Raw genomic sequence first — 23,991 nt, 5'->3', positions numbered from 1 at the left:
AATGGGATATACTACACAGTGGGAAAACAGACAAATTTCCATTTGAAAGTGACGCTACTTTCAGCTCTGTTCCGACGACATTAAGTGTGAACCACCGTCTGTCAATATTATGTCACATTTGAATTATATGTGTCGTAATGTTTTGCAGTTTTTATACATGAATTATGAAAGAGACGTGGTCAAGCTCAGTCACGGTTGTTGAGAATATTCGAATAACTTGAATTTTGGCGTACAATTGCTTAAACACGCCGAAGATCATTAGTATAAAAAAAAAAAAAAAAAAAAAAAAAAAAAAAAAAAAAAAAAAAGACGCCAAACGTGTGTCACATCTTTGATAGCGCTCAAGACAAAAACACAACAGGGCTATGGCATTGTGTTACAGGTGAATATTGACTAACGCTTATATATATATATATCCAGGTTATGTAGTGTTCCATCTGATTTGATATATGTATGTCACAGATTACTGGGAGGCAAGCAATTGTGTCGGAGCCTGGTACGCAATTTATACTCGCAGCCGTAAGTATTTCCGTTGTAATGTTGACGCAACAATACTCACTTCTGAAAATACGCGACGGAGAGAGAGAGAGGGAGAGAGAGAGATATTTACATGTACTGTACTTTATAGTAAAAGGATTTGTTTACTGATTAAAAGTAGTGTTTGTCAGTAATTACAGAAGTTTATGTGTAAAGGGATTTTTATTTCACTGCTGTGAATAACTGGTAAGAAATATATAGTCCCCACCCTCCGCCACACACACACACACACATACACACACACACACACACACACACATATATATATATATATATATATATATATATATATATATACATATATATATACGCTGGCTACGTAGGGAGACTATTGCAAAGTTTTGAAAGCCTTGTTTCATAAGCTTTCATATGGGAGCTTTTCCGCGGCTGTCCTCAACAATGTATTTTCAAGCTTAGGATTGTGTCACATTCCTGTGGAACTGTAGAAGAGTGGGTATTAAGGAACACAGAGACATTGAAGTATCTACTGCTCATACCACAGACAGCAGAAAATAATAATCTGTTCTGTACGTCCGATTAAGAACAGGAACCTTGGGGCATGCAACAGGTTAACTAAAGAAATACAGGTCATAGAACCTTAATATATGTGCTTTATTAACCATATACTGCCAGGGTGCTACTCATATTCGGGACAGATAAATTTACTCAAGTAAATGGAAAGAAAGCTGCTACTTGGGAAACACTGGTCTTCTTAGTTCAAGATAGCTTCAGCAACAATACATATTGGGCATGTGTCTGTTCTAAAGCACCATAACTGGCCTCATTTAAACTCATCAACATACCAGCACTTTCTCGTTTGGTAAGTTAAAGCATCTTTGTTTGTTGTATATACAATACTATTTATATTATATTATAGTATAGCTTATTGGATTAACTTTTAGAAGCTATCCTGGTGTAATTTGGTACACTGCCATGCTTAAAATGTATTCTATAATGTACTGACACTAGTTTATTTTATTATTGTATAATGATTTATGGTGAATAAAATTCTTGATTATTGACTATAATATTGCTGTCATCAGCAAAGATAATTTTTTCATCATAAGTAACACTATTGGGAAAGTCATTGAGGTATAGAAATAGTACTGGTCCTAATATGCTACCTTGCAGAACCCCTATGGTAATGTGTGTTGGTTCTGATAAGTGTTTTACTAAATGTTTAGATCTATTTGAATTATGTATTATCTCTACTCTTTGTACCCTATCTGCCAGGTATGATCGAAACAAGTCATTAGCTACCCATTTTCTCTCTAATGCTTCTAATTTATTTAATAGAATCTTGTGGTTGACTGTATCAAAGGCCTTAGAAAGATCCAAAAATATGCCCATGACACACTCATCTTTATCAAGAGCATCAAGTACAACTTTCTGAATTCTACTATGGCTGACTCTGTATTTTTGCCATTTCGGAAACCAAACTGTGATCCACTTAAAAGTGTATTTATTCAGGTAATTCATTAATCTGTCTTTCACAATTGCTTCTATTATTTTCGAGAACTGTGACAGCAGGAACATGGGCCAGTAATTTTCTATGTCTTCTGCATTACCTTTCTTAAACAAAAGTACAACTCTTGCGTGTTTTAACTGCTCTGGAAATGTCCCTGATGTGAACAGTTTTATTGACTTCATTCTCTGTGGTTGGAAGTAACATCATTGTATTTAGTGCAACATTATTTACAAGTGTTATATTTGTTTTGGGGAATTTTTGCTGTAACTTCTCTGCAATACTTGAAAAATGCTCTTTTACATAGTAGTTTGCTAAGTGTTGTGGATCATTTATTACCTTATACCCCTCCCTTAGCAATATGTTATTCTGCTTTTGTTTGCCTCTCCCCATTTCCTTTGTTATAACATCCCACATGGTTTTTCCGTTATTCTCTGCATTATATATTATTTTGAAACTTCCTGGCAGATTAAAACTGTGTGCCCGACCGAGACTCGAACTCGGGACCTTTGCCTTTCGCGGGCAAGTGCTCTACCAACTGAGCTACCGAAGCACGACTCACGCCCGGTACTCACAGCTTTACTTCTGCCAGTACCTCGTCTCCTACCTTCCAAACTTTACAGAAGCTCTCCTGGAAGGTAGGAGACGAGGTACTGGCAGAAGTAAAGCTGTGAGTACCGGGCGTGAGTCGTGCTTCGGTAGCTCAGTTGGTAGAGCACTTGCCCGCGAAAGGCAAAGGTCCCGAGTTCGAGTCTCGGTCGGGCACACAGTTTTAATCTGCCAGGAAGTTTCATATCAGCGCACACTCCGCTGCAGAGTGAAAATCTCATTCTGGAAACATCCCCCAGGCTGTGGCTAAGCCATGTCTCCCCAATATCCTTTCTTTCAGGAGTGCTAGTTCTCCAGGTTCGCAGGAGAGCTTCTGTAAAGTTTGGAAGGTAGGAGACGAGGTACTGGCAGAAGTAAAGCTGTGAGTACCGGGCGTGAGTCGTGCTTCGGTAGCTCAGTTGGTAGAGCACTTGCCCGCGAAAGGCAAAGGTCCCGAGTTCGAGTCTCGGTCGGGCACACAGTTTTAATCTGCCAGGAAGTTTCATATCAGCGCACACTCCACTGCAGAGTGAAAAATCTCATTCCGGATATATTATTTTGTCGTTAAATGACTTTTTCGCAGCAATCAGCACTTTCCTATAGATCTTTTTGTATCTGTGACAGAAATTTAAGAATTCTGGATTGTTGCGCATCTTTTTCATGGGACTGAGGTGTTTAAGTGTTTGGGAGAACTTCTTAATACTTGCTGTTATCCATCAGTTTTTGTGAGATGTTGATACAGACATGCATACTTTTGGAAATGCCTTTTCAAAATTCAGTTTAAATAATGTGGAGAATTTAGAGAATTTCGTATTCACATTTGTTTCCTTATACTTCATCCCAGCTTTGTTTTGCTAGTTCTTTTGAAAAATCTTTTATTTTTATTTCTGATAGATTTCGTTTGTAGGCTAGTAGTTTAGGGAATGATTCGGTGCCTGATTTTACTGTTGTTATTTGACAGAGATGGTCTGATAGTCCAAGATCTTTTACAGCTACATCACATTTTTCCTTGTTCATATTTGTGGCCACATGGTCAATTACTGACGCAATCATTGTAGTAACCCTTGTTGCACTACTTACAAATAGGGACATGCCAAAACTTTGAAGGATATTTATGAAGGTGCTGCTGGATTCATTTATGATATTGGTGTTGATGTTAATGTCCCCATACAGAATTATGTTGACCTTTGTACTTGAGACTTTATCTAGAACTTCTGTTAATTTATTGAAAAAATTGTCCACACTGCCACTGGGAGATATCTACACACACAAAACGATTAATTTCTTCATGATATCAAGTTAATTCAATAGCTGATATTTCAAAGTGTTTGTCTTCACTTACTGTACTGAAGTCATGTCTTGATTTGAACTGTGTTCCTTTTCTGATATAAATGCATGATTCTCCACCCCTTGAATCAGTTCTGCAGTAAGTGTTTGCCCTTTCATACAATGATGATACTACATGTTGGATTTCTGTGTCTCTACAACAGTGTTCAGCAACACAAACTACTGTGCATTTCAAAGATTGGAGCTCAACTTTTGATAGTTGTATTTTTGTTTTTTATTGATTGCATGTTTTGATGGAGGATTGTTAGTCTGTGAAATGCCCAATGTTACTCTTTCCAATGGTTTGTTTTTCTTTGTGACATCTGGTATGTGTGGTATTTGAAGTATTAAAATCTGTCTTGTGAGTAATTGTTTCAGTATGTTTTTAAACTGTTGGAGATACTCTTTAGCCAGGGGAACCTGTTGTCTGGATTTATCCTACCTATGACAACAGGTATTTGAATATGTGTGGCCTGAGATCCACCCTCTATACTTTCATGAATCAGCTGTACCAACCTTCCCTTCCCAGTCCTGTTTAGGTGTAGGCCATGCCCAGTGAAACCCCATCTGTTGATAGTCCATACGGGCACCAGAGAAACATCAGCAAAGTTGGCTGTCCTAAGAGCCATCCCTAACCCCACATTGATTCGCATCACAGTTCCATCGAGGTGTTGTCAATCATGATGCCGATCATAGCTGATTGATTTGGGGGAGGGGACCAAACAGCGAGGTTGTTGGTCCCATCAGATTAGGGAAGGAAGTCGGCTGTGCCCTCTCAAAGGAACCATCCCAGCATTTGCCTGAAGTTATTTAAGAACATCATGGAAAACTTAATCAGGGTGGCCGGATGCAGGTTTGAACCGTTGTCCTCCCTAATGCAGGCCCAATGTGCTAACCACTGCACCAACTTGCTCAGTTTGTGATGAAGCAAGCTGGGATAATTTTACTTCCCCTCTTGCTTTGCCATCTGCCTACTTAAAATCATTTTTTTTAACTAATTGCCTTTAACATACGTGAAAATAATCTGCATTTTCATATAAGAGAAAGGTTGGCCCTCAGTTTTAAAGAATTTAACACCATATCTAATTTTATGCTTAGTTTTTTGTATGTAATTAATTATCTAATTTATTTTGACTATTCCTAGTTAATAATTTCATTATAGGGTGAAATCAGTAATTGTTTCGTAACTTAAATTCTATTGTTGATGCATAAACAAATATAAATTCTCTACTAATTATAAACATTTGGAAGATGAAATACTAGTAATCTTAAAGTATCTATTTGGCACTATTCGAAAACATGTTAGCAAAACCACCCCTGAATTAATTCCAAACTAATTAACAGTTTTGTCAAAAGTATTGTTTGCATAATGATATTTGTTAATTTCATGTTTTACACAAATAATTTAGCCTAACTCTTACAGTAGAAGAAACTGTTAAAAAGACGCAAATTTTCGAGGTATTCAGTTAATTTAATGAGTTAAGTTTGAATTGTAATTTCTGTAAATTAAACAATGAATAATGTGTAGTTTCAGGGCCTATTATTGTTGTGATGATATATAAGGGCCTAATTTTTGGTCACGAGACAGTCAGTCCACGTCAGAGTTTCAGACAAGGAATCTGTGTTGATTAGAATGATAACAATGCATCAACTTAAATGTGGAATAAGTGTTACACAATTAGGCCATGTGTAAAAACAATGACAGTGTCTGCTCCATACATGCCTGATTATTCTTCAAGAACTGTGAACTTTGTGGTTAGGTTTTACTGTTCGTAGATGTTCAACAGTAAACTATTGTAGCAGCATGTGGATGTTCGACTGCTACCTATTAATGAGGCTTATCAAAAGTTATACAAGTGTGCACTGCCCATATAACTGTGCATTATTAGGGGGTTGTGAACCGTGAAATTAAAGTACTGCGAAACGCAACTGTGCACGTGTTGGCTACATTAATTACAGTAGTCAGTGTTGGAATCCACAACCCATTTTTCAGGCAGTGTAGCAACGCAGTACGCCAACACCAAGGATAACAAACGAAGAAATAAACAAAGCAGATGGAACCGCTACAAGTGTACTGAGGTAAGGTGGTGGTGTGTGATGATGTGGGGCAAGGGACGGAGAGAGTCAGGAAGGGGGTTGGGGGGTAAGCGGCTCGTGGGAGAGTAGGGAGCCATCTGTGAGCTGGCTGAGGAGGGGGCAGGTGGCAGATATGTGGACACGCGATTTCGTAGACTAGGGCATGAGGTAACAAACAACATGCAACTGACTGATATGGGAACAGAATTTGTGTGCCGCCTGCACTATCTCACTGCAACCCTAGTAGGCCACAAATGGCTCTCCACTCTTCCAAGAGCTGCTAGATGCTTCCTCCCCTCCAATCCCCTCCCTGCCTCCTGCCTCTCTCCATCCCTCACCCTACTCCACACCCTCAAACTACCCCAGTACGCTCACTGTGGGCCAGGAAACAGCTGACAACTTTATTATGTAAATGCTCTGAGACTGCTGTTGATAATACCTTTGTAGACAAATCTAGAGAAAAAAGTCATATCACAAAACAAATAGTAAATGGGCTATCTGCTCATGATACGCACCATCTTATGTTAAATGTTGAAGCATGTCAGGGTATAAACTATATTAAATCTGAGTACAGGAGGGTAATAAGTCAGTAAACAATTGAAAATTTTAGGAGACTGCTCAAAAACATGAACTTGATAGATGTTTACAATACTTCTGACTCAAATGGGAAATTCAGAGCATTCATTAGTAATTTTACTTTCTGATTTAAAATTGTGATTATGGTAACATATCAATGAAGTTAATCAAAGAATGTTCAAGTGAGTTCAGTTCTATCTTAAGTTATTTGTGTAATCAATGTCTTATCAGTGGAGCATTTCCAGACTGGCTAAAATATGCTGAAGTTAAGCCTCTTTACAAGAAGGGGGATAAAGAAACACCATCAAACTATCGATCAATTTCACTTTTGTGAGCTTTCTCAAAAATATTTTAAAACGTTGTGTTCGAGCGTCTTACTAAGCATCTGATTGCGAATAATATATTGTCGAAGTCACAGTTTGGGTTCCTTAAGGGTTCCAATAGAGAGAAGGCCATTGACACGTACAATGGGACTGTACTTAATTCATTGTATAAAAAATGAGAGGGTATTAGAATTTCCTGTGACCCGTCAAAAGCCTCTGATTGTATGAACCACAGTATTCTCTTAAGTGGGTCCTTCCAGATCAAAGGGACCAATATTAAAAAAGAGTCCCCACTCAACCACCTCAAAATGTAATGAAATTTAGTGTTGAAGGTTCTATATGGTCTTTCATAGTTATATAGTAAATTTCAGTCCAGTATCTTCAGTGGTTCAATTTTTAGGGTTTTTTTAAAGAGAGGTTACTAACCTTCACATCACATTCAAAGGTGCAAATGTGCCAAGTTTGCTAGGCTTTTTTAAAAGTTCTAGCACACATTTGGTCATTTGCTTAACCATACATAGACAAATGTTTATGCTGAATCGCACCATGGCAAAAATTTGTGATTTAGCCTCACCTATGTATAGTTACAAGCTTCTAAAGTGGTTGAAAAATTCATCTGCTATTCTGTGAGCCATGGTTTGACCAACCACTGCTACTTTTCATATGAACACTTCACACCAAAACTTCAGAGAGTTATTCCTACCTGTGATGTCTATATATGGATCAAATTTAATGAACACTGGATGCCTAGAAGGAAAGATATGCATCTGCAAAGTGGGCCAAAATTTTTTATGTGCACAGATGGAAAGAGCATGCTTTACGCTTTCAAAGCTATATTGTTTAATTTCTGGATCTTGCATATTGATGAGTAAGAATACCTATTCAAAAGTAGGGAAAATGGATTATTGATAAATACAAAAAATTAATACAATTTGAAATTGTAAATAAAAAATGTGTAATTGTAATGTCTTTAAATATAGGATTTGCCTGTGGTTTAGGGAATGTGACTATGCTAACAAGAAGTGTTTTCACATTATTTTACAGTATAGAATATAAAATAATAAAACCTAAGAAAATGCTCGTAAGATTGTAAAATCTAGAAGATCATACTGGAATGCTGTGTTGCTTTGGAATGTTTTATCCCTACAAAGCATGGTGGTGCATATATGCCCTGTCATTTAGTTTCTATCAGCATTATAAAGCATCAATAGTTTTTAAGGCTCTATCCTTGCAGCAGTGCTACATTGCTGAAACACCAATTTCATTTGTTGCTTTCATTATTGGCAGTTTTCATTGTGTCAGTCTTTTGTGTGGTGTAATCTTTGGCATTGACATTGTACAATCTTAGTGTTGATTATTGAGTGCTTGAATAATCAATCATCATTGTTGTTGCTGAAGGTAAGCACTAAAACAATATGTTTTGATGGCCCAAATTCTATATTTTGGCCCAGTTTCTAAATTTCATATACAAACAAGACTGAGTCTTCTATGCTTCAAACATGAATATTTATGAGCTTTAGAAATTGCTTGTTATAGCTTAATAAACTATTGTATAAAATGAACCAAGAGACCCCTTCACCCAACTACTTTGGTGGATCAGATGGAACTGATTGGTGTAAGTCATCAGCATTCTATTACAACGAAAGTCAACTACAATAAGTTAAGGAAATGTTACCAATGGACAAGGAGCTTCTACGACTTAGGTCTGGGCTTGATTTAACTGAAGATGTCCAAATGTGTTCATATCACAACGCCTTGTTGATGACAAAATTTTAGTGCCTGCAGAAGACTTGCCGCAACCCATTTGGTAAAGAAAAACATGTAGCCAAGAAGGCTTTAACAGCAGTAACCATTTGCAATGTCTGATAGGTTGAAGTTACTGACTAATTTAGTTTTTGAACCTGGTCAGAAAATTTGTACCAACCAAAAAGGATCATCCACCAGGGTAAGCAAGAATCACCATCCACTGAAGACATGGATGTTGTTGACTCTTGCTTTATTGCTAATACTTCATTATCATCACTTGGAGAGTCACCATTAAAGCTTCATTGGTTCAGCAAAAGGGATTCAATAGGATACATAAAGCACAAAGTTCTGAAAGCCCAAGGCAGCATTACTAAGGTAATTGCCACAGCTGCTGCTGTGAGCCAAGCAGATATACAAGACAAATAGAAGACTGCCAAAAATATAAAGATATGGATATATTAATTGAAGAAGTTAAGATTAAGCTTCAGGCTTCAAGAAATTGCAATAAAGTTCAAATTTTGACCCTGCCCCCAAATAGCTGGACTATTGAAAAAATGACTAAAGAATTTGCTGTTTTGACTAAAATGGAAAATAAGTGTAGGAAACTAAAGGTGGAAGATGGGATTTTAGCAACCCCCTCAAACCGAAAAGGGAAAAAGCTCAGTGATGAACTAAACCAAAATGTCCTCACTTTTTTTTTTAGAGATGATGAGTTTTCTTGTTTACACCCAGACTAAAAGGATTATGTTGCAGTAAGAGTAAATGGGTAAAAGATTCACAAGCAGAAACAGCTGCTCCTTTGAAACCTGAAAGAAATGTTCAGCGCTTATTGTAAGCAGTATGGAAATCAACTGAGCTCCTCAAAATTTTGTGTGCTAAGGCCAAAAGGTTGCACTACATTGGTGCTTCTGGATCACATTTAGTATGTATATGTGCGATTCATCAAAATGTCAAATCAATGTTGGCTTGAGAAACATCCCTCCAACATGATTACAGGGTTTTGAGGAAAAAAATTGATGCAGTTTGGAATCAAAAGATTGTATGCTGCAATGTTTTGAGGAATGTCCAGGAAAAATACAACTAGAGGCTTTTCTTGAAGACACTTTTAAAGACTATGACCCTGAAGAAACAATGTAATATCAGTAATGGGTCCACATTGACAGACACACATTGGAGACATGTCAGAGAACTGCGGAAGATTTCATTGAGGCAGTGATTTTTGAAATTACCGGGTTAAGAAGCCATCACTTTGTGACAAAACACTAAAATTTACACCTTAAGCAGTTAAAAAGAAATCTTGCAGAAAATGAATTAATTATGTTGATGGCTTTTGCTGACAATTACTCATTTGTTGTTCAAGATGCTGCACAAGAATTTCATTGGGTGAATAGTCAGGCCACATTACGTCCATTTGTTATCTATTTTGGTGAAAAAGAATGTCAAGAGTATTAGCATCTGTATGATGAGCAACTGTCTCCATCATGATACCATTGCTATCCATGCCTTTCAAATAAAGTAAATAGCATATTTAAAGACAAAGATTGAAATCATTGTGAACATTTATTACTGTAGTGATGGCTCAGTTGCTCAATATAACAATTTCAAAAATTTCACCACTTTATGTCTGCACAAAAAGGATATTGGCATCATTGCTGAAGGGAATTTTTTTGTGCAAGCCAAAGCAAATCACCTTGTTATGACATTGTGGGAACAGCAAAAAGACTAGCAGTCTGTGCTAGTTTGCAGAGGCCCTTAGACAACCAGATATTGACTCCACATGATTTATTCAAATTCTGTGATGATAGTATTCCAGGCATAAAGTTTTTTAATGTACCAAAAGAAGATGCTGAAAAAATTCAGCCTGATTAAGAAACAAGGTTTGTCACAGGACATACAATATCTGGAACAAGAGAAAACACCAGTTTAAGCCAATTAATTGTAATCAGCTCAGAGTACACGGAGTTTCAAATGATGCTACAGCATTCACAGTTAATGCCTCTGAAGCAGATGAAGAAATTGCAGCAACCTCAATTGCGAGTTTAAAACCAGAACACTATGTTGCATGTATGTACAACAATTTTTGGTGGGTTGGAAAAGTGTGTGAATTTTCACATGAACAACAAGATGTCCTTACCAGCTTTATGCACCCACATGGTTTTGCTCATTCCTTCCACTGGCCAACTGCTAAAGACACCTGCGGGATTCCTGAGCAATGTATTTTCATGACTTCAAAAGCACCACCACCACCACCACCATCATCAGGAAGACAATAGTTTCCCTCAATCTGTCCTTGTCAAAATTGTAGAAGTATTTAACCAAAAATGGAACTGACTCTTTAGTGTTTTTGTTTTGCAAGTTTGCTGTGTTGTGTATTATGCTTGTTTTATGGTATATGTTAAAATAATGTTTGAAACTGATTTACATACTAAAAAAATTAACTGTGGGTCATAATGAGGAAAATATTGCACCTTTCAATCTTCTTGAAGTGCTAAAATAATAACTTTTGAAATGTATTCTTACCCATCAATATGCGAGATCCAGAAATTAAACAATATAGCTTTGATAGCTTAAAGCATGCTCTTTCCAGCTGTGGCAAGAAAAAGAGGATTGAATAAGACACAGTTGAGATATTGGCCCCCCCCCCCTCCAAAAAAAAAAAAAAAAGCCATAAAATTTGCACATAGAAAATTTTGGCCGACTTCTAGGTATTCAATGTTAATTAAATTTGATCCATATATAGACATTATAGGTAGGAATAACCCTCTGAAGTTTTGTTGTGATTGGTTCATACGAAAAGCAGCAGTGGTCGGTCAAACCTCGGCTCACAGACTAGCACGACAAACTTTTTAACCACTTTAGAGGCTTGTATCTATATATAGTTGTGGCTGAATCACAAATTTTTGCCATATTGTGATTCAGTATAAAAAGTTGTCTATGTATGGTAATGCAAATGAGCAAATGTGTGCTAGAACTTTTAAAAAACCTAGCAAACTTGGCACATTTGCACCTTTGTATGTGATGCAAAGATGAGTAGCCTCTCTTTAAAAGCCCCTATAAATTCAACCATTAAAGATACTGAATTGAAATTTAGTATATGACCATCAAAGATCATACAGAACCTTCACACCAAATTTCATTAGATTTTGAAATGGTCGAGTGGATGGAATAACCCAAGTATTAATAGTGTATTATTAGTATATTACGATGTCTCTTCACTGACAGTGCTGCAAAATGGTTTGAGTCTTACCTAACTTACAGGAAACAAAGGGTGCCATTATGAAATACCTGTGGAGTAAGCAGTCATCTTCTTCTGATTTGGTATTAATTATGCATGGTATTCCTCAAGATTTAATCTTGGTTCCATTGCTTTTCTGGTGTACATTAATGACCTCTTGTCTAAGTTTGACTGCAGATGTTACAAACATTGAAATAAAAAGCAAGTCATGTAAAGATTTAGAAATGGCTGCTAATCAAATTTTCATTGACATTAATAAATAGTTTAAAGCTAAGTTGTTGCCATAAGACTTTGACGAGACCCACTATATGCAATTCAGAACCTGTAAGAGATTTCCATCCAGCATGTGTGTAACACTTAAGACATGCAAGTGGAAGAGGTTGACAGTGCTAAATTTATGGGATTACAGCTTGATAAAAAATTCAGATGGGAAGGGCATACCACAGAATTGCTGAAGCACCTAAACATGTCTGTGTTTGCAATGAGAATGATGTCGCATGTAGGAGATATAAATATGAAAAAACTTGCATACTTTGCTTACTTTTATTCAATTATGTCATACTGGTCCCCCCCGCCATGAACCATGGACCTTACTGTAGGTGGGAAGGCTTGCGTGCCTCAGCGATACAGATAGCCATATCATAGATGCAACCACAACGGAGGGGTACCAGTTGAGAGGCCAGACAAACGTGTGGTTTCTGAAGAGGGGCAGCAGCCTTTTCAGTAGTTGCAGGGGCAACAGTGTGCATGATTGGCTGATCTGGCCTTGTAACACTAACCAAAACGGCCTTGCTGTGCTGGTACTGCGAACGGCTGAAAGCAAGGGGAAACTACGGCCGTAGTTTTTCCCGAGGGCATGCAGCTTTACTGTATGGTTAAATGATGATGGCGTCCTCTTGGGTAAAATATTCTGGAGGTAAAATAGTCCCACATTCGGATCTCCGGGCGGGGACTACTCAAGAGGACATTGTTATCAGGAGAAAGAAAACTGGCGTTCTACGGATCTGAGCGTGTAATGTCAGATCCCTTAATCGAGCAGGTAGGTTAGAAAATTTAAAAAGGGAAGTGAATAGGTTACAGTTAGATATAGTGGGAATTAGTGAAGTTCGGTGGCAGGAGGAACAAGACTTTTGGTCAGGCGAATACAGGGTTATAAATACAAAATCAAATAGTGGTAATGCAGGAGTAGGTTTAATAATGAATAAAGAAATAGGAGTGTGGGTAAGCTACTACAAACAGCATAGTGAACACATTATTGTGGCCGAGATAGACACGAAGCCCATGCCTACTACAGTAGTACAAGTTTATATGCCAACGAGCTCTGCATATGATGAAGAAATTGATGAAATGTATGATATAATAAAAGAAATTATTCAGATAGTGAACGGAGATGAAAATTTAATAGTCATGGATGACTGGAATTCAAGAGTAGGAAAAGGGAGAGAAGGAAACATAGTAGGTGAATATGGATTGGGGGTAAGAAATGAAAGAGGAAGTCCCTGGTAAAATTTTGCACAGAGCATAACTTAATCATAGCTAACACTTGGTTTAAGAATCATAAAAGAAGGTTGTATACATGGAAGAATCCTGGAGATACTAAAAGGTATCTGATAGATTATATAATGGTAAGACAGAGATTTAGGAACCAGATTTTAAATTGTAGGACATTTCCAGGGGCAGATGTGGACTCTGACCACAATCTATTGGTTATGAACTGTAGATTAAAACTGAAGAAACTGCAAAGAGGTGGGAATTTAAGGAGATGGGACCTGGATAAACTGACTAAACCTGAGGTTGTACAGAGTTTCAGGGACAGCATAAGGGGACTATTGACAGGAATGGGGGAAAGAAATACAGTAGAAGAAGAATGGGTAGCTTTGAGGGATGAAGTAGTGAAGGCAGCAGAGGAACAAGTAGGTAAAAAGACGAGGACTAGTAGAAATCCTTGGGTAACAGAAGAAATATTGAATTTAATTGATGAAAGGAGAAAATATAAAAATGCAGTAAATGAAGCAGACAAAAAGGAATACAAACGTCTCAAAAATGAAATCGACAGGAAGTGCAAAATGGCTAAGCAGGGATGGCTAGAGGACAAATGTAAGGATGTAGAGGCTTATCTCACTAGGGGTAAGATAGATACTGCCTACAGGAAAATTATAGATCTTTGGAGAAAAGAGAACCACTTGTATGAATATCAAGAGCTCAAATGGAAACCCGGTTCTAAGCAAAGAAGGGAAAGCAGAAAGGTGGAAGTAGTATGTAGAGGGCCTATACAAGGGCAATGTACTTGAGGACAATGTTATGGAAATGGAAGAGATGTAGATGAAGATGAAATGGGAGATATGATACTGTGTGAAGAGTTTGACAGAGCACTGAAAGACCTAAGTCGAAACAAGGCCCCGGGAGTAGACAACATTCCATTAGAACTTCTGACAGCATTGGGAGAGCCGGTACTGACAAAATTATACCATTTGGTGAGCAAGATGTATGTGACAGGCGAAATACCCTCAGACTTCAAGAGAACATTTTGCCTTAGCAACATACTTCTGTTCAAAGATCAATGGTGTTATGCCATTCACTGTACAGAACTGTATATAGGGCCTACTGTTTTTTCTTGAAATTTGGTGAGAGTCTATTTGTAGACAACCAATTAATAATTTTCTGGAAGACATTATTTACAATTTCCTCAGCTGATTCCCATTTGTTGGGTGTGATTACTATAATTGTATCGTCAGCAAAAAGAACTAGCTTTGCATCTTCACGAATATAGAGTGGCAAGTCATTAATATATATTAAAAACAATAAGGGATCCACGACTGAACCCTGTGGAACATCATTCTTGATACCTCACAAGTTATAGGCTTCTGCTGATTTTTGCAGACTATCTGTACTGTTAATTTCAACCTTCATCATGCTTCCAGTTAAATACGAATTAAACCATTTGTGCACTGTCCTATTCGTACCACAATACTTAAGCTTATCTAGAAGACTTTTATGATTCACAGACACAAAAGCTTTGGAGTGATCACAAAATACCCCAATGGGTGTTGTTCGGTTATTCAAAGCATTTAATAGTTGATACATCAAAGCATATATAACATTTCCTGTTGAAAAGCATTTCTGTATACCAAACTGACATTTTGTTAGTACTTCATTTTTACAAATATGTGATGCTACTCTTGAATACACTACTTTTTCATGAATTTTGGATAAAGCTGTCAGAAGTGAAATTGGGCGGTAGTTGTTAGCATTTTATGCAATGATTTAACAAGAGTGTATTTCAGTCTGTCTGGAAAAATGCCCTATTTCAGTGAGCTACTACATATGTAGCTGAGAATCCTATGTATCTGTTAGGATCAAGCTTTTAGTACTCTGTTGGACATGGCATCAGTTCCATGTGAGCTCTTACTTTTGAGTGAATTTATTATTTTCCTAATTTCAACAGGAGAGGTGGGTTGAATTTCAATTTGACTGAACTGCATAGGTATTGCCTCTTCCATATATTGTCTGGCATTTTCTGATGAAAGCTGGATCCTATTTTCTCTACAACATTTAAAAATGATTATTAAAAATGTTTGCTGCTTCTGGCTTCATTGAGTTTGATAGAAATACAGCCCTCCTGTGCCCTTGGTTGCCCTGTTTCCCTTTGAACAATGTTCCAAATTGTTTTAATTTTATGATCAGATGTGCTAATCTCAGACATAAAGCACGTACTTTTGGACTTACTTAATACAGTGCAGTAGTTTTTATAATGTTTCATTGTTTCTGGATCATTGCTCCTTCTAGCTGTAAGATAGCTGCTGGCCGCTAGTGACAAGAGTAAATCGTGTCTTAAGTGTAATAAATTAATAAAAACCACATAAATATTCGTGATCTGTGGATTATGGTGTAGAAAACAGTTTCGCAGTGATTGTGTTGGTCAAAGCAACAGTGAAATACGTCTCATGAGAAATTCGAAAGAGCGAATTAAGTTTTATTGTGAAGCATGCGAGTCTGCCTTACATGTTCAGCTGACGAAAGAGGTAGGAACTACAAAGGATTGGGAAGCTGTACAATACTTAAGGGAAAACGCGTCAAGTGCAGAAGTGAGTAATATTAACGAGACAAAAAGCTACAGCCACGTTGTAAAAAATAGTGTTTGTAATTATGGTAAAGGAGAAATCGAAAAGTTAAATGAACAATTAAAAAGTCTTCAGCTAGTTGCTGATATACTGAGACGAGATATCACTAAACTTGAGAACGAAAACTGTGAGTTAAAAACATTGGTTGCGAGCAGTAAACGCCAAAAGAGCATAAACAACTTAAACACGCATTCCAGTGCAAGTGATGGTCAAAATTGCGTAAATAGGCCTAACTCAAATGCCCTTCAAAGTGAAAACAGTGGCCTAAAGTGTGTAAACAATTCAAAAACTATTTCTCGTGTAATGCCAAACAAAGTGACTAAAAAAGTGCCTTGCTCACAACGAAATACATGGAATAAACCTAATCTCGTGTGCACAAACAAGTTCAGTGTGTTATCAGAAAGCAGCAGCAGCTCCATAAACATTGAAAGTGAACAAGCCACTCAACGTGAAGAGAAAAACATTGTAAGGAGCTGCAAAAACATCGCCAACAGCCAGAAACAGCGAACAAAGAATCACAATGTGCTTTTTCTAGCGGACAGCCATGGAAGAAAGCGAGCAAATATTCTACAGGATGTGAATACGGATCTTCGTGCAACTGGCATCGTAAAACCTGGTGCGAGGACAGAAAATATTTTGAAGGCATACCAGAACACAAGAATACAACAAGGTACAGTGACTTTGGTGTTTGTGTGACTGGTGCAAATGATGTAGCACAAAATGAAGCCAAAAAGTGTATAACAGGTTTGAAAATTTTTTTATATGTAAGTAAGGTGAAAAACACTATTGTTGTGACGATACCTCATAGACATGACTTGAACTATAATTCATGTGTTAACAAAGAGATTTGTAAAACAAATATTACAATCAAACAACTATGTTCCATTTATGCTAAATGCAATGTAGTGGATATTAGCAGACTTGAAAGAAATTTGCACACTGAACATGGTGAGCATCTAAATTACCATGGGAAAACATTTTTGTGTCAGGAGATAAACCAAGTTGTAAATGAAATACGAGCACGCAGCAGCCTTGTCTTAAAAGACAGTCCCACAGAGCGTGACTGTACACCTACTTTTTTTAGAGAAAATGACATTACAGATGAAGGAAAGTTAGAAACCACATTAAGTGGAAACTAGAGCAGTCTTAATTCATTCAGATAATTGTGAAACCCTAGATCATGTAGCGAAAATAAATGAATACAGAAGGTTCTGTGAAAGTAGAATACCATTATGTAGCAGTGACAGTTTCCTCCTCCTTCATATAAATGTACAATCTCTTAGGTGTAAAATCAATGAATTACAATATTGGCTCGATAAAATCAAGTGCAGTGTTCTATGCATCAATGAACACTGGATGAAAGACACTGAAATAGACTTGTGTGTTCCTCTTGGATATTCGTTAGTTACAAGCTACTGCAGAAAAAGTATTACACATGGTGGGGTCTCAATATATGTCAAAAGTGACCTTGAATTGCATTACTCAGTTATAGACCTTAGTAGAATATGCCTTGAAGCTACAATAGAAGTAGCCGGAGTGGTAATGCATGAACAGAAAACTGTAATTGTCTCAATCTATCGAATCCCAGGCTCTGATGAGATAGTATTTATAGAAAAAATTAATACTTTAATATCGTTGTTGGCAAAATATAAACAGCATAGAATTGTAATTCTAGGTGATATTAACATAGATATAAGGGCAAAGAGAAAAAATGTAATTGATATGATTAACACTCTGAAGTCATTAAACTATTACTGTCTCAATGAAAAACCCACTAGACTGAACGCATGCCTTGATAACATAATTAGCAATGTACAAAGAGACTCCATACAATGTGATGTGATAGAATTAGGAATATCAGATCATGCAGGGCTACGGCTTCAAATAGAAAAGTCAGCCTTCAGTTCTACAGAGAGATAAGTGACATATAGAATTCTAGGTGAATCCAATGTAAACAAAATGATAAACCAGTTAAAAGAAATGGATTGGACTCATGTAATGGATAACAAGAAAACGATTAATAAATGTTTTTCCATTTTCCTGACAGAGATCAAGCATATACTAGAAATGACATGCCCCTTGGTAACCAAAAGGTACCAGAGTAATATTACTCATAAGCAACAAAATACTAACAAGTGGTACACCCCACAACTTAACAAACTCAGAATACTACTGATGATTATAAAAAGACAAATCTCATGACAGTGATAGGGACAAGGAAAATTACACTAAAATGAGAAACCTTTACAGATTAGAAATAAAAAATGCTAAGTGCTGTGCAAATGATGAATATATTTTAAATTCTAAAAGTAAATGTAAAGCTGCCTGGACTGTCATTAAAAGGGAAATAAATAATACCAATAAAGAAAGGAGTATCCCTATTGACTGCAATATTCTCAATGAATATTTTGTAAATAGCGTCACCACCCCACCCGTCAATTCTGCCTCTGATGCGGAAGCATTGCTCACTTGTGCAAAACAGACAAGAAGTGAGAAATTCACTTGGACCCGAATCACATTAAATGATATTCGTAAGTCAATAACCAAATTAAGTAATTCCAAAACAGAAGATTATTATGGACTCAGTAATCTCATCATTAAATGTATAGCAAAAGAAATTAAAATGCCACTTCTCTCACTATCAAACAGAGTTCTTGATGAAGGAATATTCCCCGGCTGTCTTAAGCTCACAGTTACATTGCCTGTGTATAAAAAAGGTGAAAGAAACCTCCCAAATAACTACAGACCCATTTCAATAGTACCAATCATATCCAAGTTAGTAGAAAATTGTGTGCATAAGCAGATATACAGGTATTTTGAAAACAACAAAATTTTAAATGAACAACAGTTTGGCTTCAGGTCACACCTATCAACTGTAAAAGCAGTAGAAGCTTTGGTAAGCAATGTTTATGAAGGGTATGAAAAAAGGGTATCAATGTCTGGAACACTTATTGACCTAAGTAAAGCTTTTGACTCGGTGTCACATGACATACTCATCAAAAAGTTAAAATACTATGGCATTGAAGATAACACACTCCGACTATTCAGATCTTATCGAAGCAATAGGTTACAACTTGTATATGCAAATAAGCAGAGGTCAGAAATACTCCCTATAGAAAGAGGAATACCCCAAGGCTCTGTTCTTGGACCTTTTCTGTTCATTGTCTATGTTAATGACTTCTCGAATTACATACCGTGTAAGAACATACTATATGCTGACAATATGACATTAATAAGTACAGGAGAGAACTTACAGAGTGTACTGGACAAAAATAGAGAAATGATGCAAATGGCTAATGACTGGTGTCAGGCTAACCAGCTGTGCATAAATCAAACAAAAACAGAAGAAATAATATTTAATCTCAAAGTAACTAAAAATGAAAACAAAACAGTGAGATTACTTGGACTAATCATAGACCAAAAGCTCTCATGGGAAGGACACACCAATTATCTATGTAGTAAACTAGCACGAGTACTTTTCTTATTGTATAAATTAAGAAACAGTGTGAGCAAGCAATTGCTACTCCACTCATACTATGCTTTTTTCATTCCCAACTGCAATATGGAATATTGCTTTGGGGTAACTCCCCAGGGGCTGAATGTATTTTCAGATGGCAGAAGAGAGCAATCAGGTCCATGGAGGGGTTAGCACCCAGAGAGTCCTGCAGAAATTATTTTAAATCTCTTGGCGTAATGACAGTGCCAAGCACGTACATATATAACTGTCTAATATATGCCAGAGTAAATCTGAAAAAATTGAACATCAGATGTTATGTGCATGCACACAGTACAAGAAACAGTCACCTGCTGGACTTGCCTTCCGCAAGACTTGATGTAGTCCATAATAACTTTGAGTATTTAAGCATAAAATTTTTCAATAAGTTACCATGCTCAGCTCGTACAGTACCACTAAATAAATATAAGAATACATTGCAAACCTGGCTAAAAAACAACGAATTCTATACAACTGAATTCTTAGAAACTAATCATAAAAATATATGTTTTACCTAAGTTAGAAGAAAATGTTGTGATATTATATAAGCTAGTTATTTACTGTGATTCTTTTCTTATGTGTGTATTTAATTACTGTCTAAAACATTGTTTTACATAATGCTGAAGAAAAGGTCTTTAGTTGCTTTTCTCCCCTTTCTGTAACTATTTGAATGTCGTACTGAAACTAAAACCCTCTGTAAACTTTGACGAAGTCAATTGTATGAAAAATACTGAAAGGCTAATAAAAATATTCTATTCTATTCTATTCTATTCTATACCTTTCCCCTTCTTGTTTACACGATTTTTTATTCTTTTAGTAATCCATGGCTGTTTAGACAGTTTCTTACAATTAAGTCCTCACCGGTTTACTGATGGACTTAAGTGAAATAAAATAGCTCTCGTGGACCAAACACTTCCTCTGCAGTTGACAACCGTAGTTGTAAATCGGAGCTTGCTCCAACCAAGATTGACAACCTTTGAAAATCAAAATGGAAAGGTCTTTTAGGAAAAAAATTCCACCATCCTGCTCAAGGAGAAGGCTACATCGGATTCGGTGGGTAGTCAACTAGAAGACAGCAACGAATCGGAGCGTTTGCAACCATCAAAATGCACACTAAAACACAAAGCTTAAACATGAGCAAATAAATTATATAGCAACACACAACATAAACTCACTACTTCAGACCGGAAAACTCAAGGAGCTCACAGATGAACTAAATAAACAAAATTTTAATAACAGGCATCCAAGAAATGAGAAACACCACAGAGGACCCATTTGAATCACAAGGATACAGAATTTATAATGGGAAACCAGGACTGAGGGCAATGAAACAATGTCCCCAGTTTGGAACAGGGTTTTTAGTAAACATAAAAATAATAGATTCAGTAATGGATTTCCAAGCAGTATCACAAGGAATTGTGACTCTAACCTTTAAAACAATGAATAAAACCTATACAATAATAAATGCTCATGCCCCCACAAATGAAAGAAATTGTCTAACAAAAACAAAGGAAGAGGTAGATAAATTTTGGGACCCTCTAAAACAAACTGTGAACAGAGTAAATAAAAAGAATGTAAAAATCTTATTGGGAGATTTCAATGCTCAGTTGGGAAAAGAAAGGAAATATAAAGATATAATTGGAAAATGGAGTCCACATAAATTGATGAACAAAATCGCTCAAAGACTTGTAGAACTCTGCAGAGAACACAACCTTATATCTAAATCAACATACTTTAAGAGGAAGCCAAGTAAACTTAAAACATGGAAACATCCAGACTGGAGGAAGGGGGAATGGTAGCTAGACCATGTCTGTATGGACAAAAATTTTCATAAGGAGATCCAAAATGTTAAAATACTGAGAGGAGTAGACACAGGCTCAGACCATTATATATTTAAAATTAAAATCAAATTCACTCTGTTAAAGAAGAAGATCGGAAAAACTAATAAAATAAAGAGGAGGTTTGACCCATATCAGCTAATTAAAAATAATAAATACCAACAAATAACATAAACCATCAAATTAACAGATGATATAGAACAACTAGTGCCTAATCTTAAAAAAGAAGCAGAGAATCTAGCTCCCTTGAACCCATGAAGGAAACATGCATGGTGGACATCAGAATGTGACAAATTCCATGAAGACAGACACCAAGCATGGTTAAGTTTCAAACACATAAAACTGAAGAAAATGCCATCAACCTAAAAAATGAAAGAAAAAAATTCACACAAAATATTAGAAGAATCAAGAGAGGATTCCATAAAGATATTATAAACTCTATAGAAGGTAATTATCATAAAACCAACTCCAGGAACTACTATAAAATCTTTGGGAAACAACTATAACAATATGAGGCCCCTACACTAATACTGAAAGATGAAGATGGAAGAATGACACACAGTAACAAGGAAAATGCAGAAATCATGGCAAAAGCATTTAACAAACTTCTGAATTGCGAGGAACCCAAAGAACCCTTACAAATCAACATAAATACCCCAATAAAAACCAAACCTAACAAACTAGACCCTCCAACTTTCCAAGAAGTAGAAAAAATTCTTAAAGAACAAAAAAATTATAAGGCATGTGGAGAAGATCAGGTTTTTGTTGGAATGTGGAAATATGCAAGTGACACAGTCAAGACCTCCTTACACATGGCTCTAACAAAAATTTGGGTAACAGAACGATTCCCTGAACATTGGACCACAGCTATCATCCACCCACTACACGAAAAGGGAGATAAGAGCAACCCATACAACTACAGAGGAATCTCTCTCCTAGATTGCACATACAAAATTCTATCAAAGATCCTATATGAATGAATCAAGGAGCAATTAGAACAGGAGTTAGGGGAATATCAGGGATGTTTCAGACCATGGAGAAGCTGTGCAGAGCAGATAATTAGTTTAAAATTGATTATGGCATACTACAAGAAATGGAACAAACCTCTGGCAATAACATTTGTAGATTTTAAGAAGGCATATGACTGTCTCCACACCTTCAGTATTAAAAATTTTAAGAAATCAAGGACTCCATCCAAAACTAATTAAAATAATACAACTCACTCTAACCAACACCAAATCAAAAGGGAAGTTTAGAGGAGAAATTTCGGAACAATTCCTCATAAAAACAGGCTTAAGACAAGGTGACTGCCTATCACCATTACTTTTCAACTGTGCACTGGAATACATAATGAGAGAATGGTACAAGGGCAATCCAAAGATGATAAGAATTGGAAGTGCAAAAGATGACATTAGCTTAAACTGCTTGGGATTCGCTGATGATCTTGCTCTCCTAGCCAAAACAGTTCAAGAAGCCAGGCAAGTGAAATCACTACAAGAAATAGCAGAGAAAGTAGGCCTTAGAATATCATTTGAAAAAATGGAGATTGTGCTAACTGATCCACCACTTGCAAACAAAATTACAATAGGAGAACATGAAATCAAAATTGTTGATAAATTTAAATATTTAGATGAAATAATAACATACAATCTAAATGAGAAACCATCATGGCAGAATAGAATAAAAAACTGAACTACGCAAATTTCATTACCAAAACTACATACAACAAAAAAAGCGTATCTATAGATGCAAAATTAAAACACTATAAAACAGTTACACAACCAGAAATAACGTATGCAGCTGAAACTATCTTCAAAACAACTAATACAGCAGAAATTGACAGAATACTAAAAATAGAAAGAAGAATAATTAGAACATGTATAAATAAACAGTATAAAATAAATGGACATTGGAGAATAGCATCAAATGAAACAGTACATAAGAAAATAGAACCAGTTATGAGCACGATCAGGAAGAAACGCATCTCATTCTTTGGACATCTGATGAGAACTCCAGAAAACAGAATTAGTAAAAAAAATAATACCAAAATTGTGGAATAGCAAGAGCGACATTAAATGGATCACAGAAATTAAGGAAGATATAAAGAACTCCAAATTACAGTAGATGACCTAAAAAACAAGACAGAGAAAACCAGAATACTGCAAGACCTGCAAACCAGACTACAAATGAAAATCAATAAAAGGAGTACAGGAAGAGTGGTCTCAGATGAAGAAAGAAAGAAAATATCTGAAAGAATGAAGAAATATTGGGCAAACAGAAGAGCAAAACACCTTTCATATAAGAATAGACTCTAATAATTATATTACCTAAGTATCATATTAAGTTATTGTTGAGCCAAATTGTATCCCTGTGTAACAACTTGTTTACAACTTTGTATTTTTGACTAGTGTGGCCCAGTGAAGGCCATAAAATAAATAATAATAATAATCACTGTTTTCTGAGGAAAACTATTTTCAAATATACTTACAAAGGTATCATGAAATAGATTAAATTTTAAATTAGCATCAGGTTCTCTGTAGGCCCCATCCCAGCCTAACTGTTTCAAGCTTTCCCTAAAATTTTCAGTAGTTAAATCGTTAATTGAACGCACTACTTTGGAGTACTGTTTTTGCGTTACTGTATGGAGCTGTGTCATATACTGTAACT

General features: G+C 36.3%; 1 protein-coding gene across 1 annotated transcript in view; it reads left to right on the top strand.

Annotated features, from left to right (window-relative positions):
• The first annotated feature begins 310 nt into the window (after window positions 1-310).
• LOC124596107 (succinate dehydrogenase cytochrome b560 subunit, mitochondrial-like) overlaps window positions 311-23,991 on the top strand; it is an 89,718-nt gene continuing 66,037 nt past the window's right edge. Inside the window, exons 1-2 of the mRNA XM_047135117.1 lie at window positions 311-382; window positions 463-519. Coding sequence (XP_046991073.1) covers window positions 366-382; window positions 463-519 — 74 coding nt within the window. The 5' untranslated portion in view covers window positions 311-365. The remainder of the gene's footprint in view (window positions 383-462; window positions 520-23,991) is intronic.

Source organism: Schistocerca americana, chromosome 2 (genome assembly GCF_021461395.2).
Source record: "Schistocerca americana isolate TAMUIC-IGC-003095 chromosome 2, iqSchAmer2.1, whole genome shotgun sequence".
Classification (NCBI taxonomy): domain Eukaryota; kingdom Metazoa; phylum Arthropoda; class Insecta; order Orthoptera; family Acrididae; genus Schistocerca; species Schistocerca americana.
This window is presented reverse-complemented; position numbering and strand designations above follow the sequence as displayed.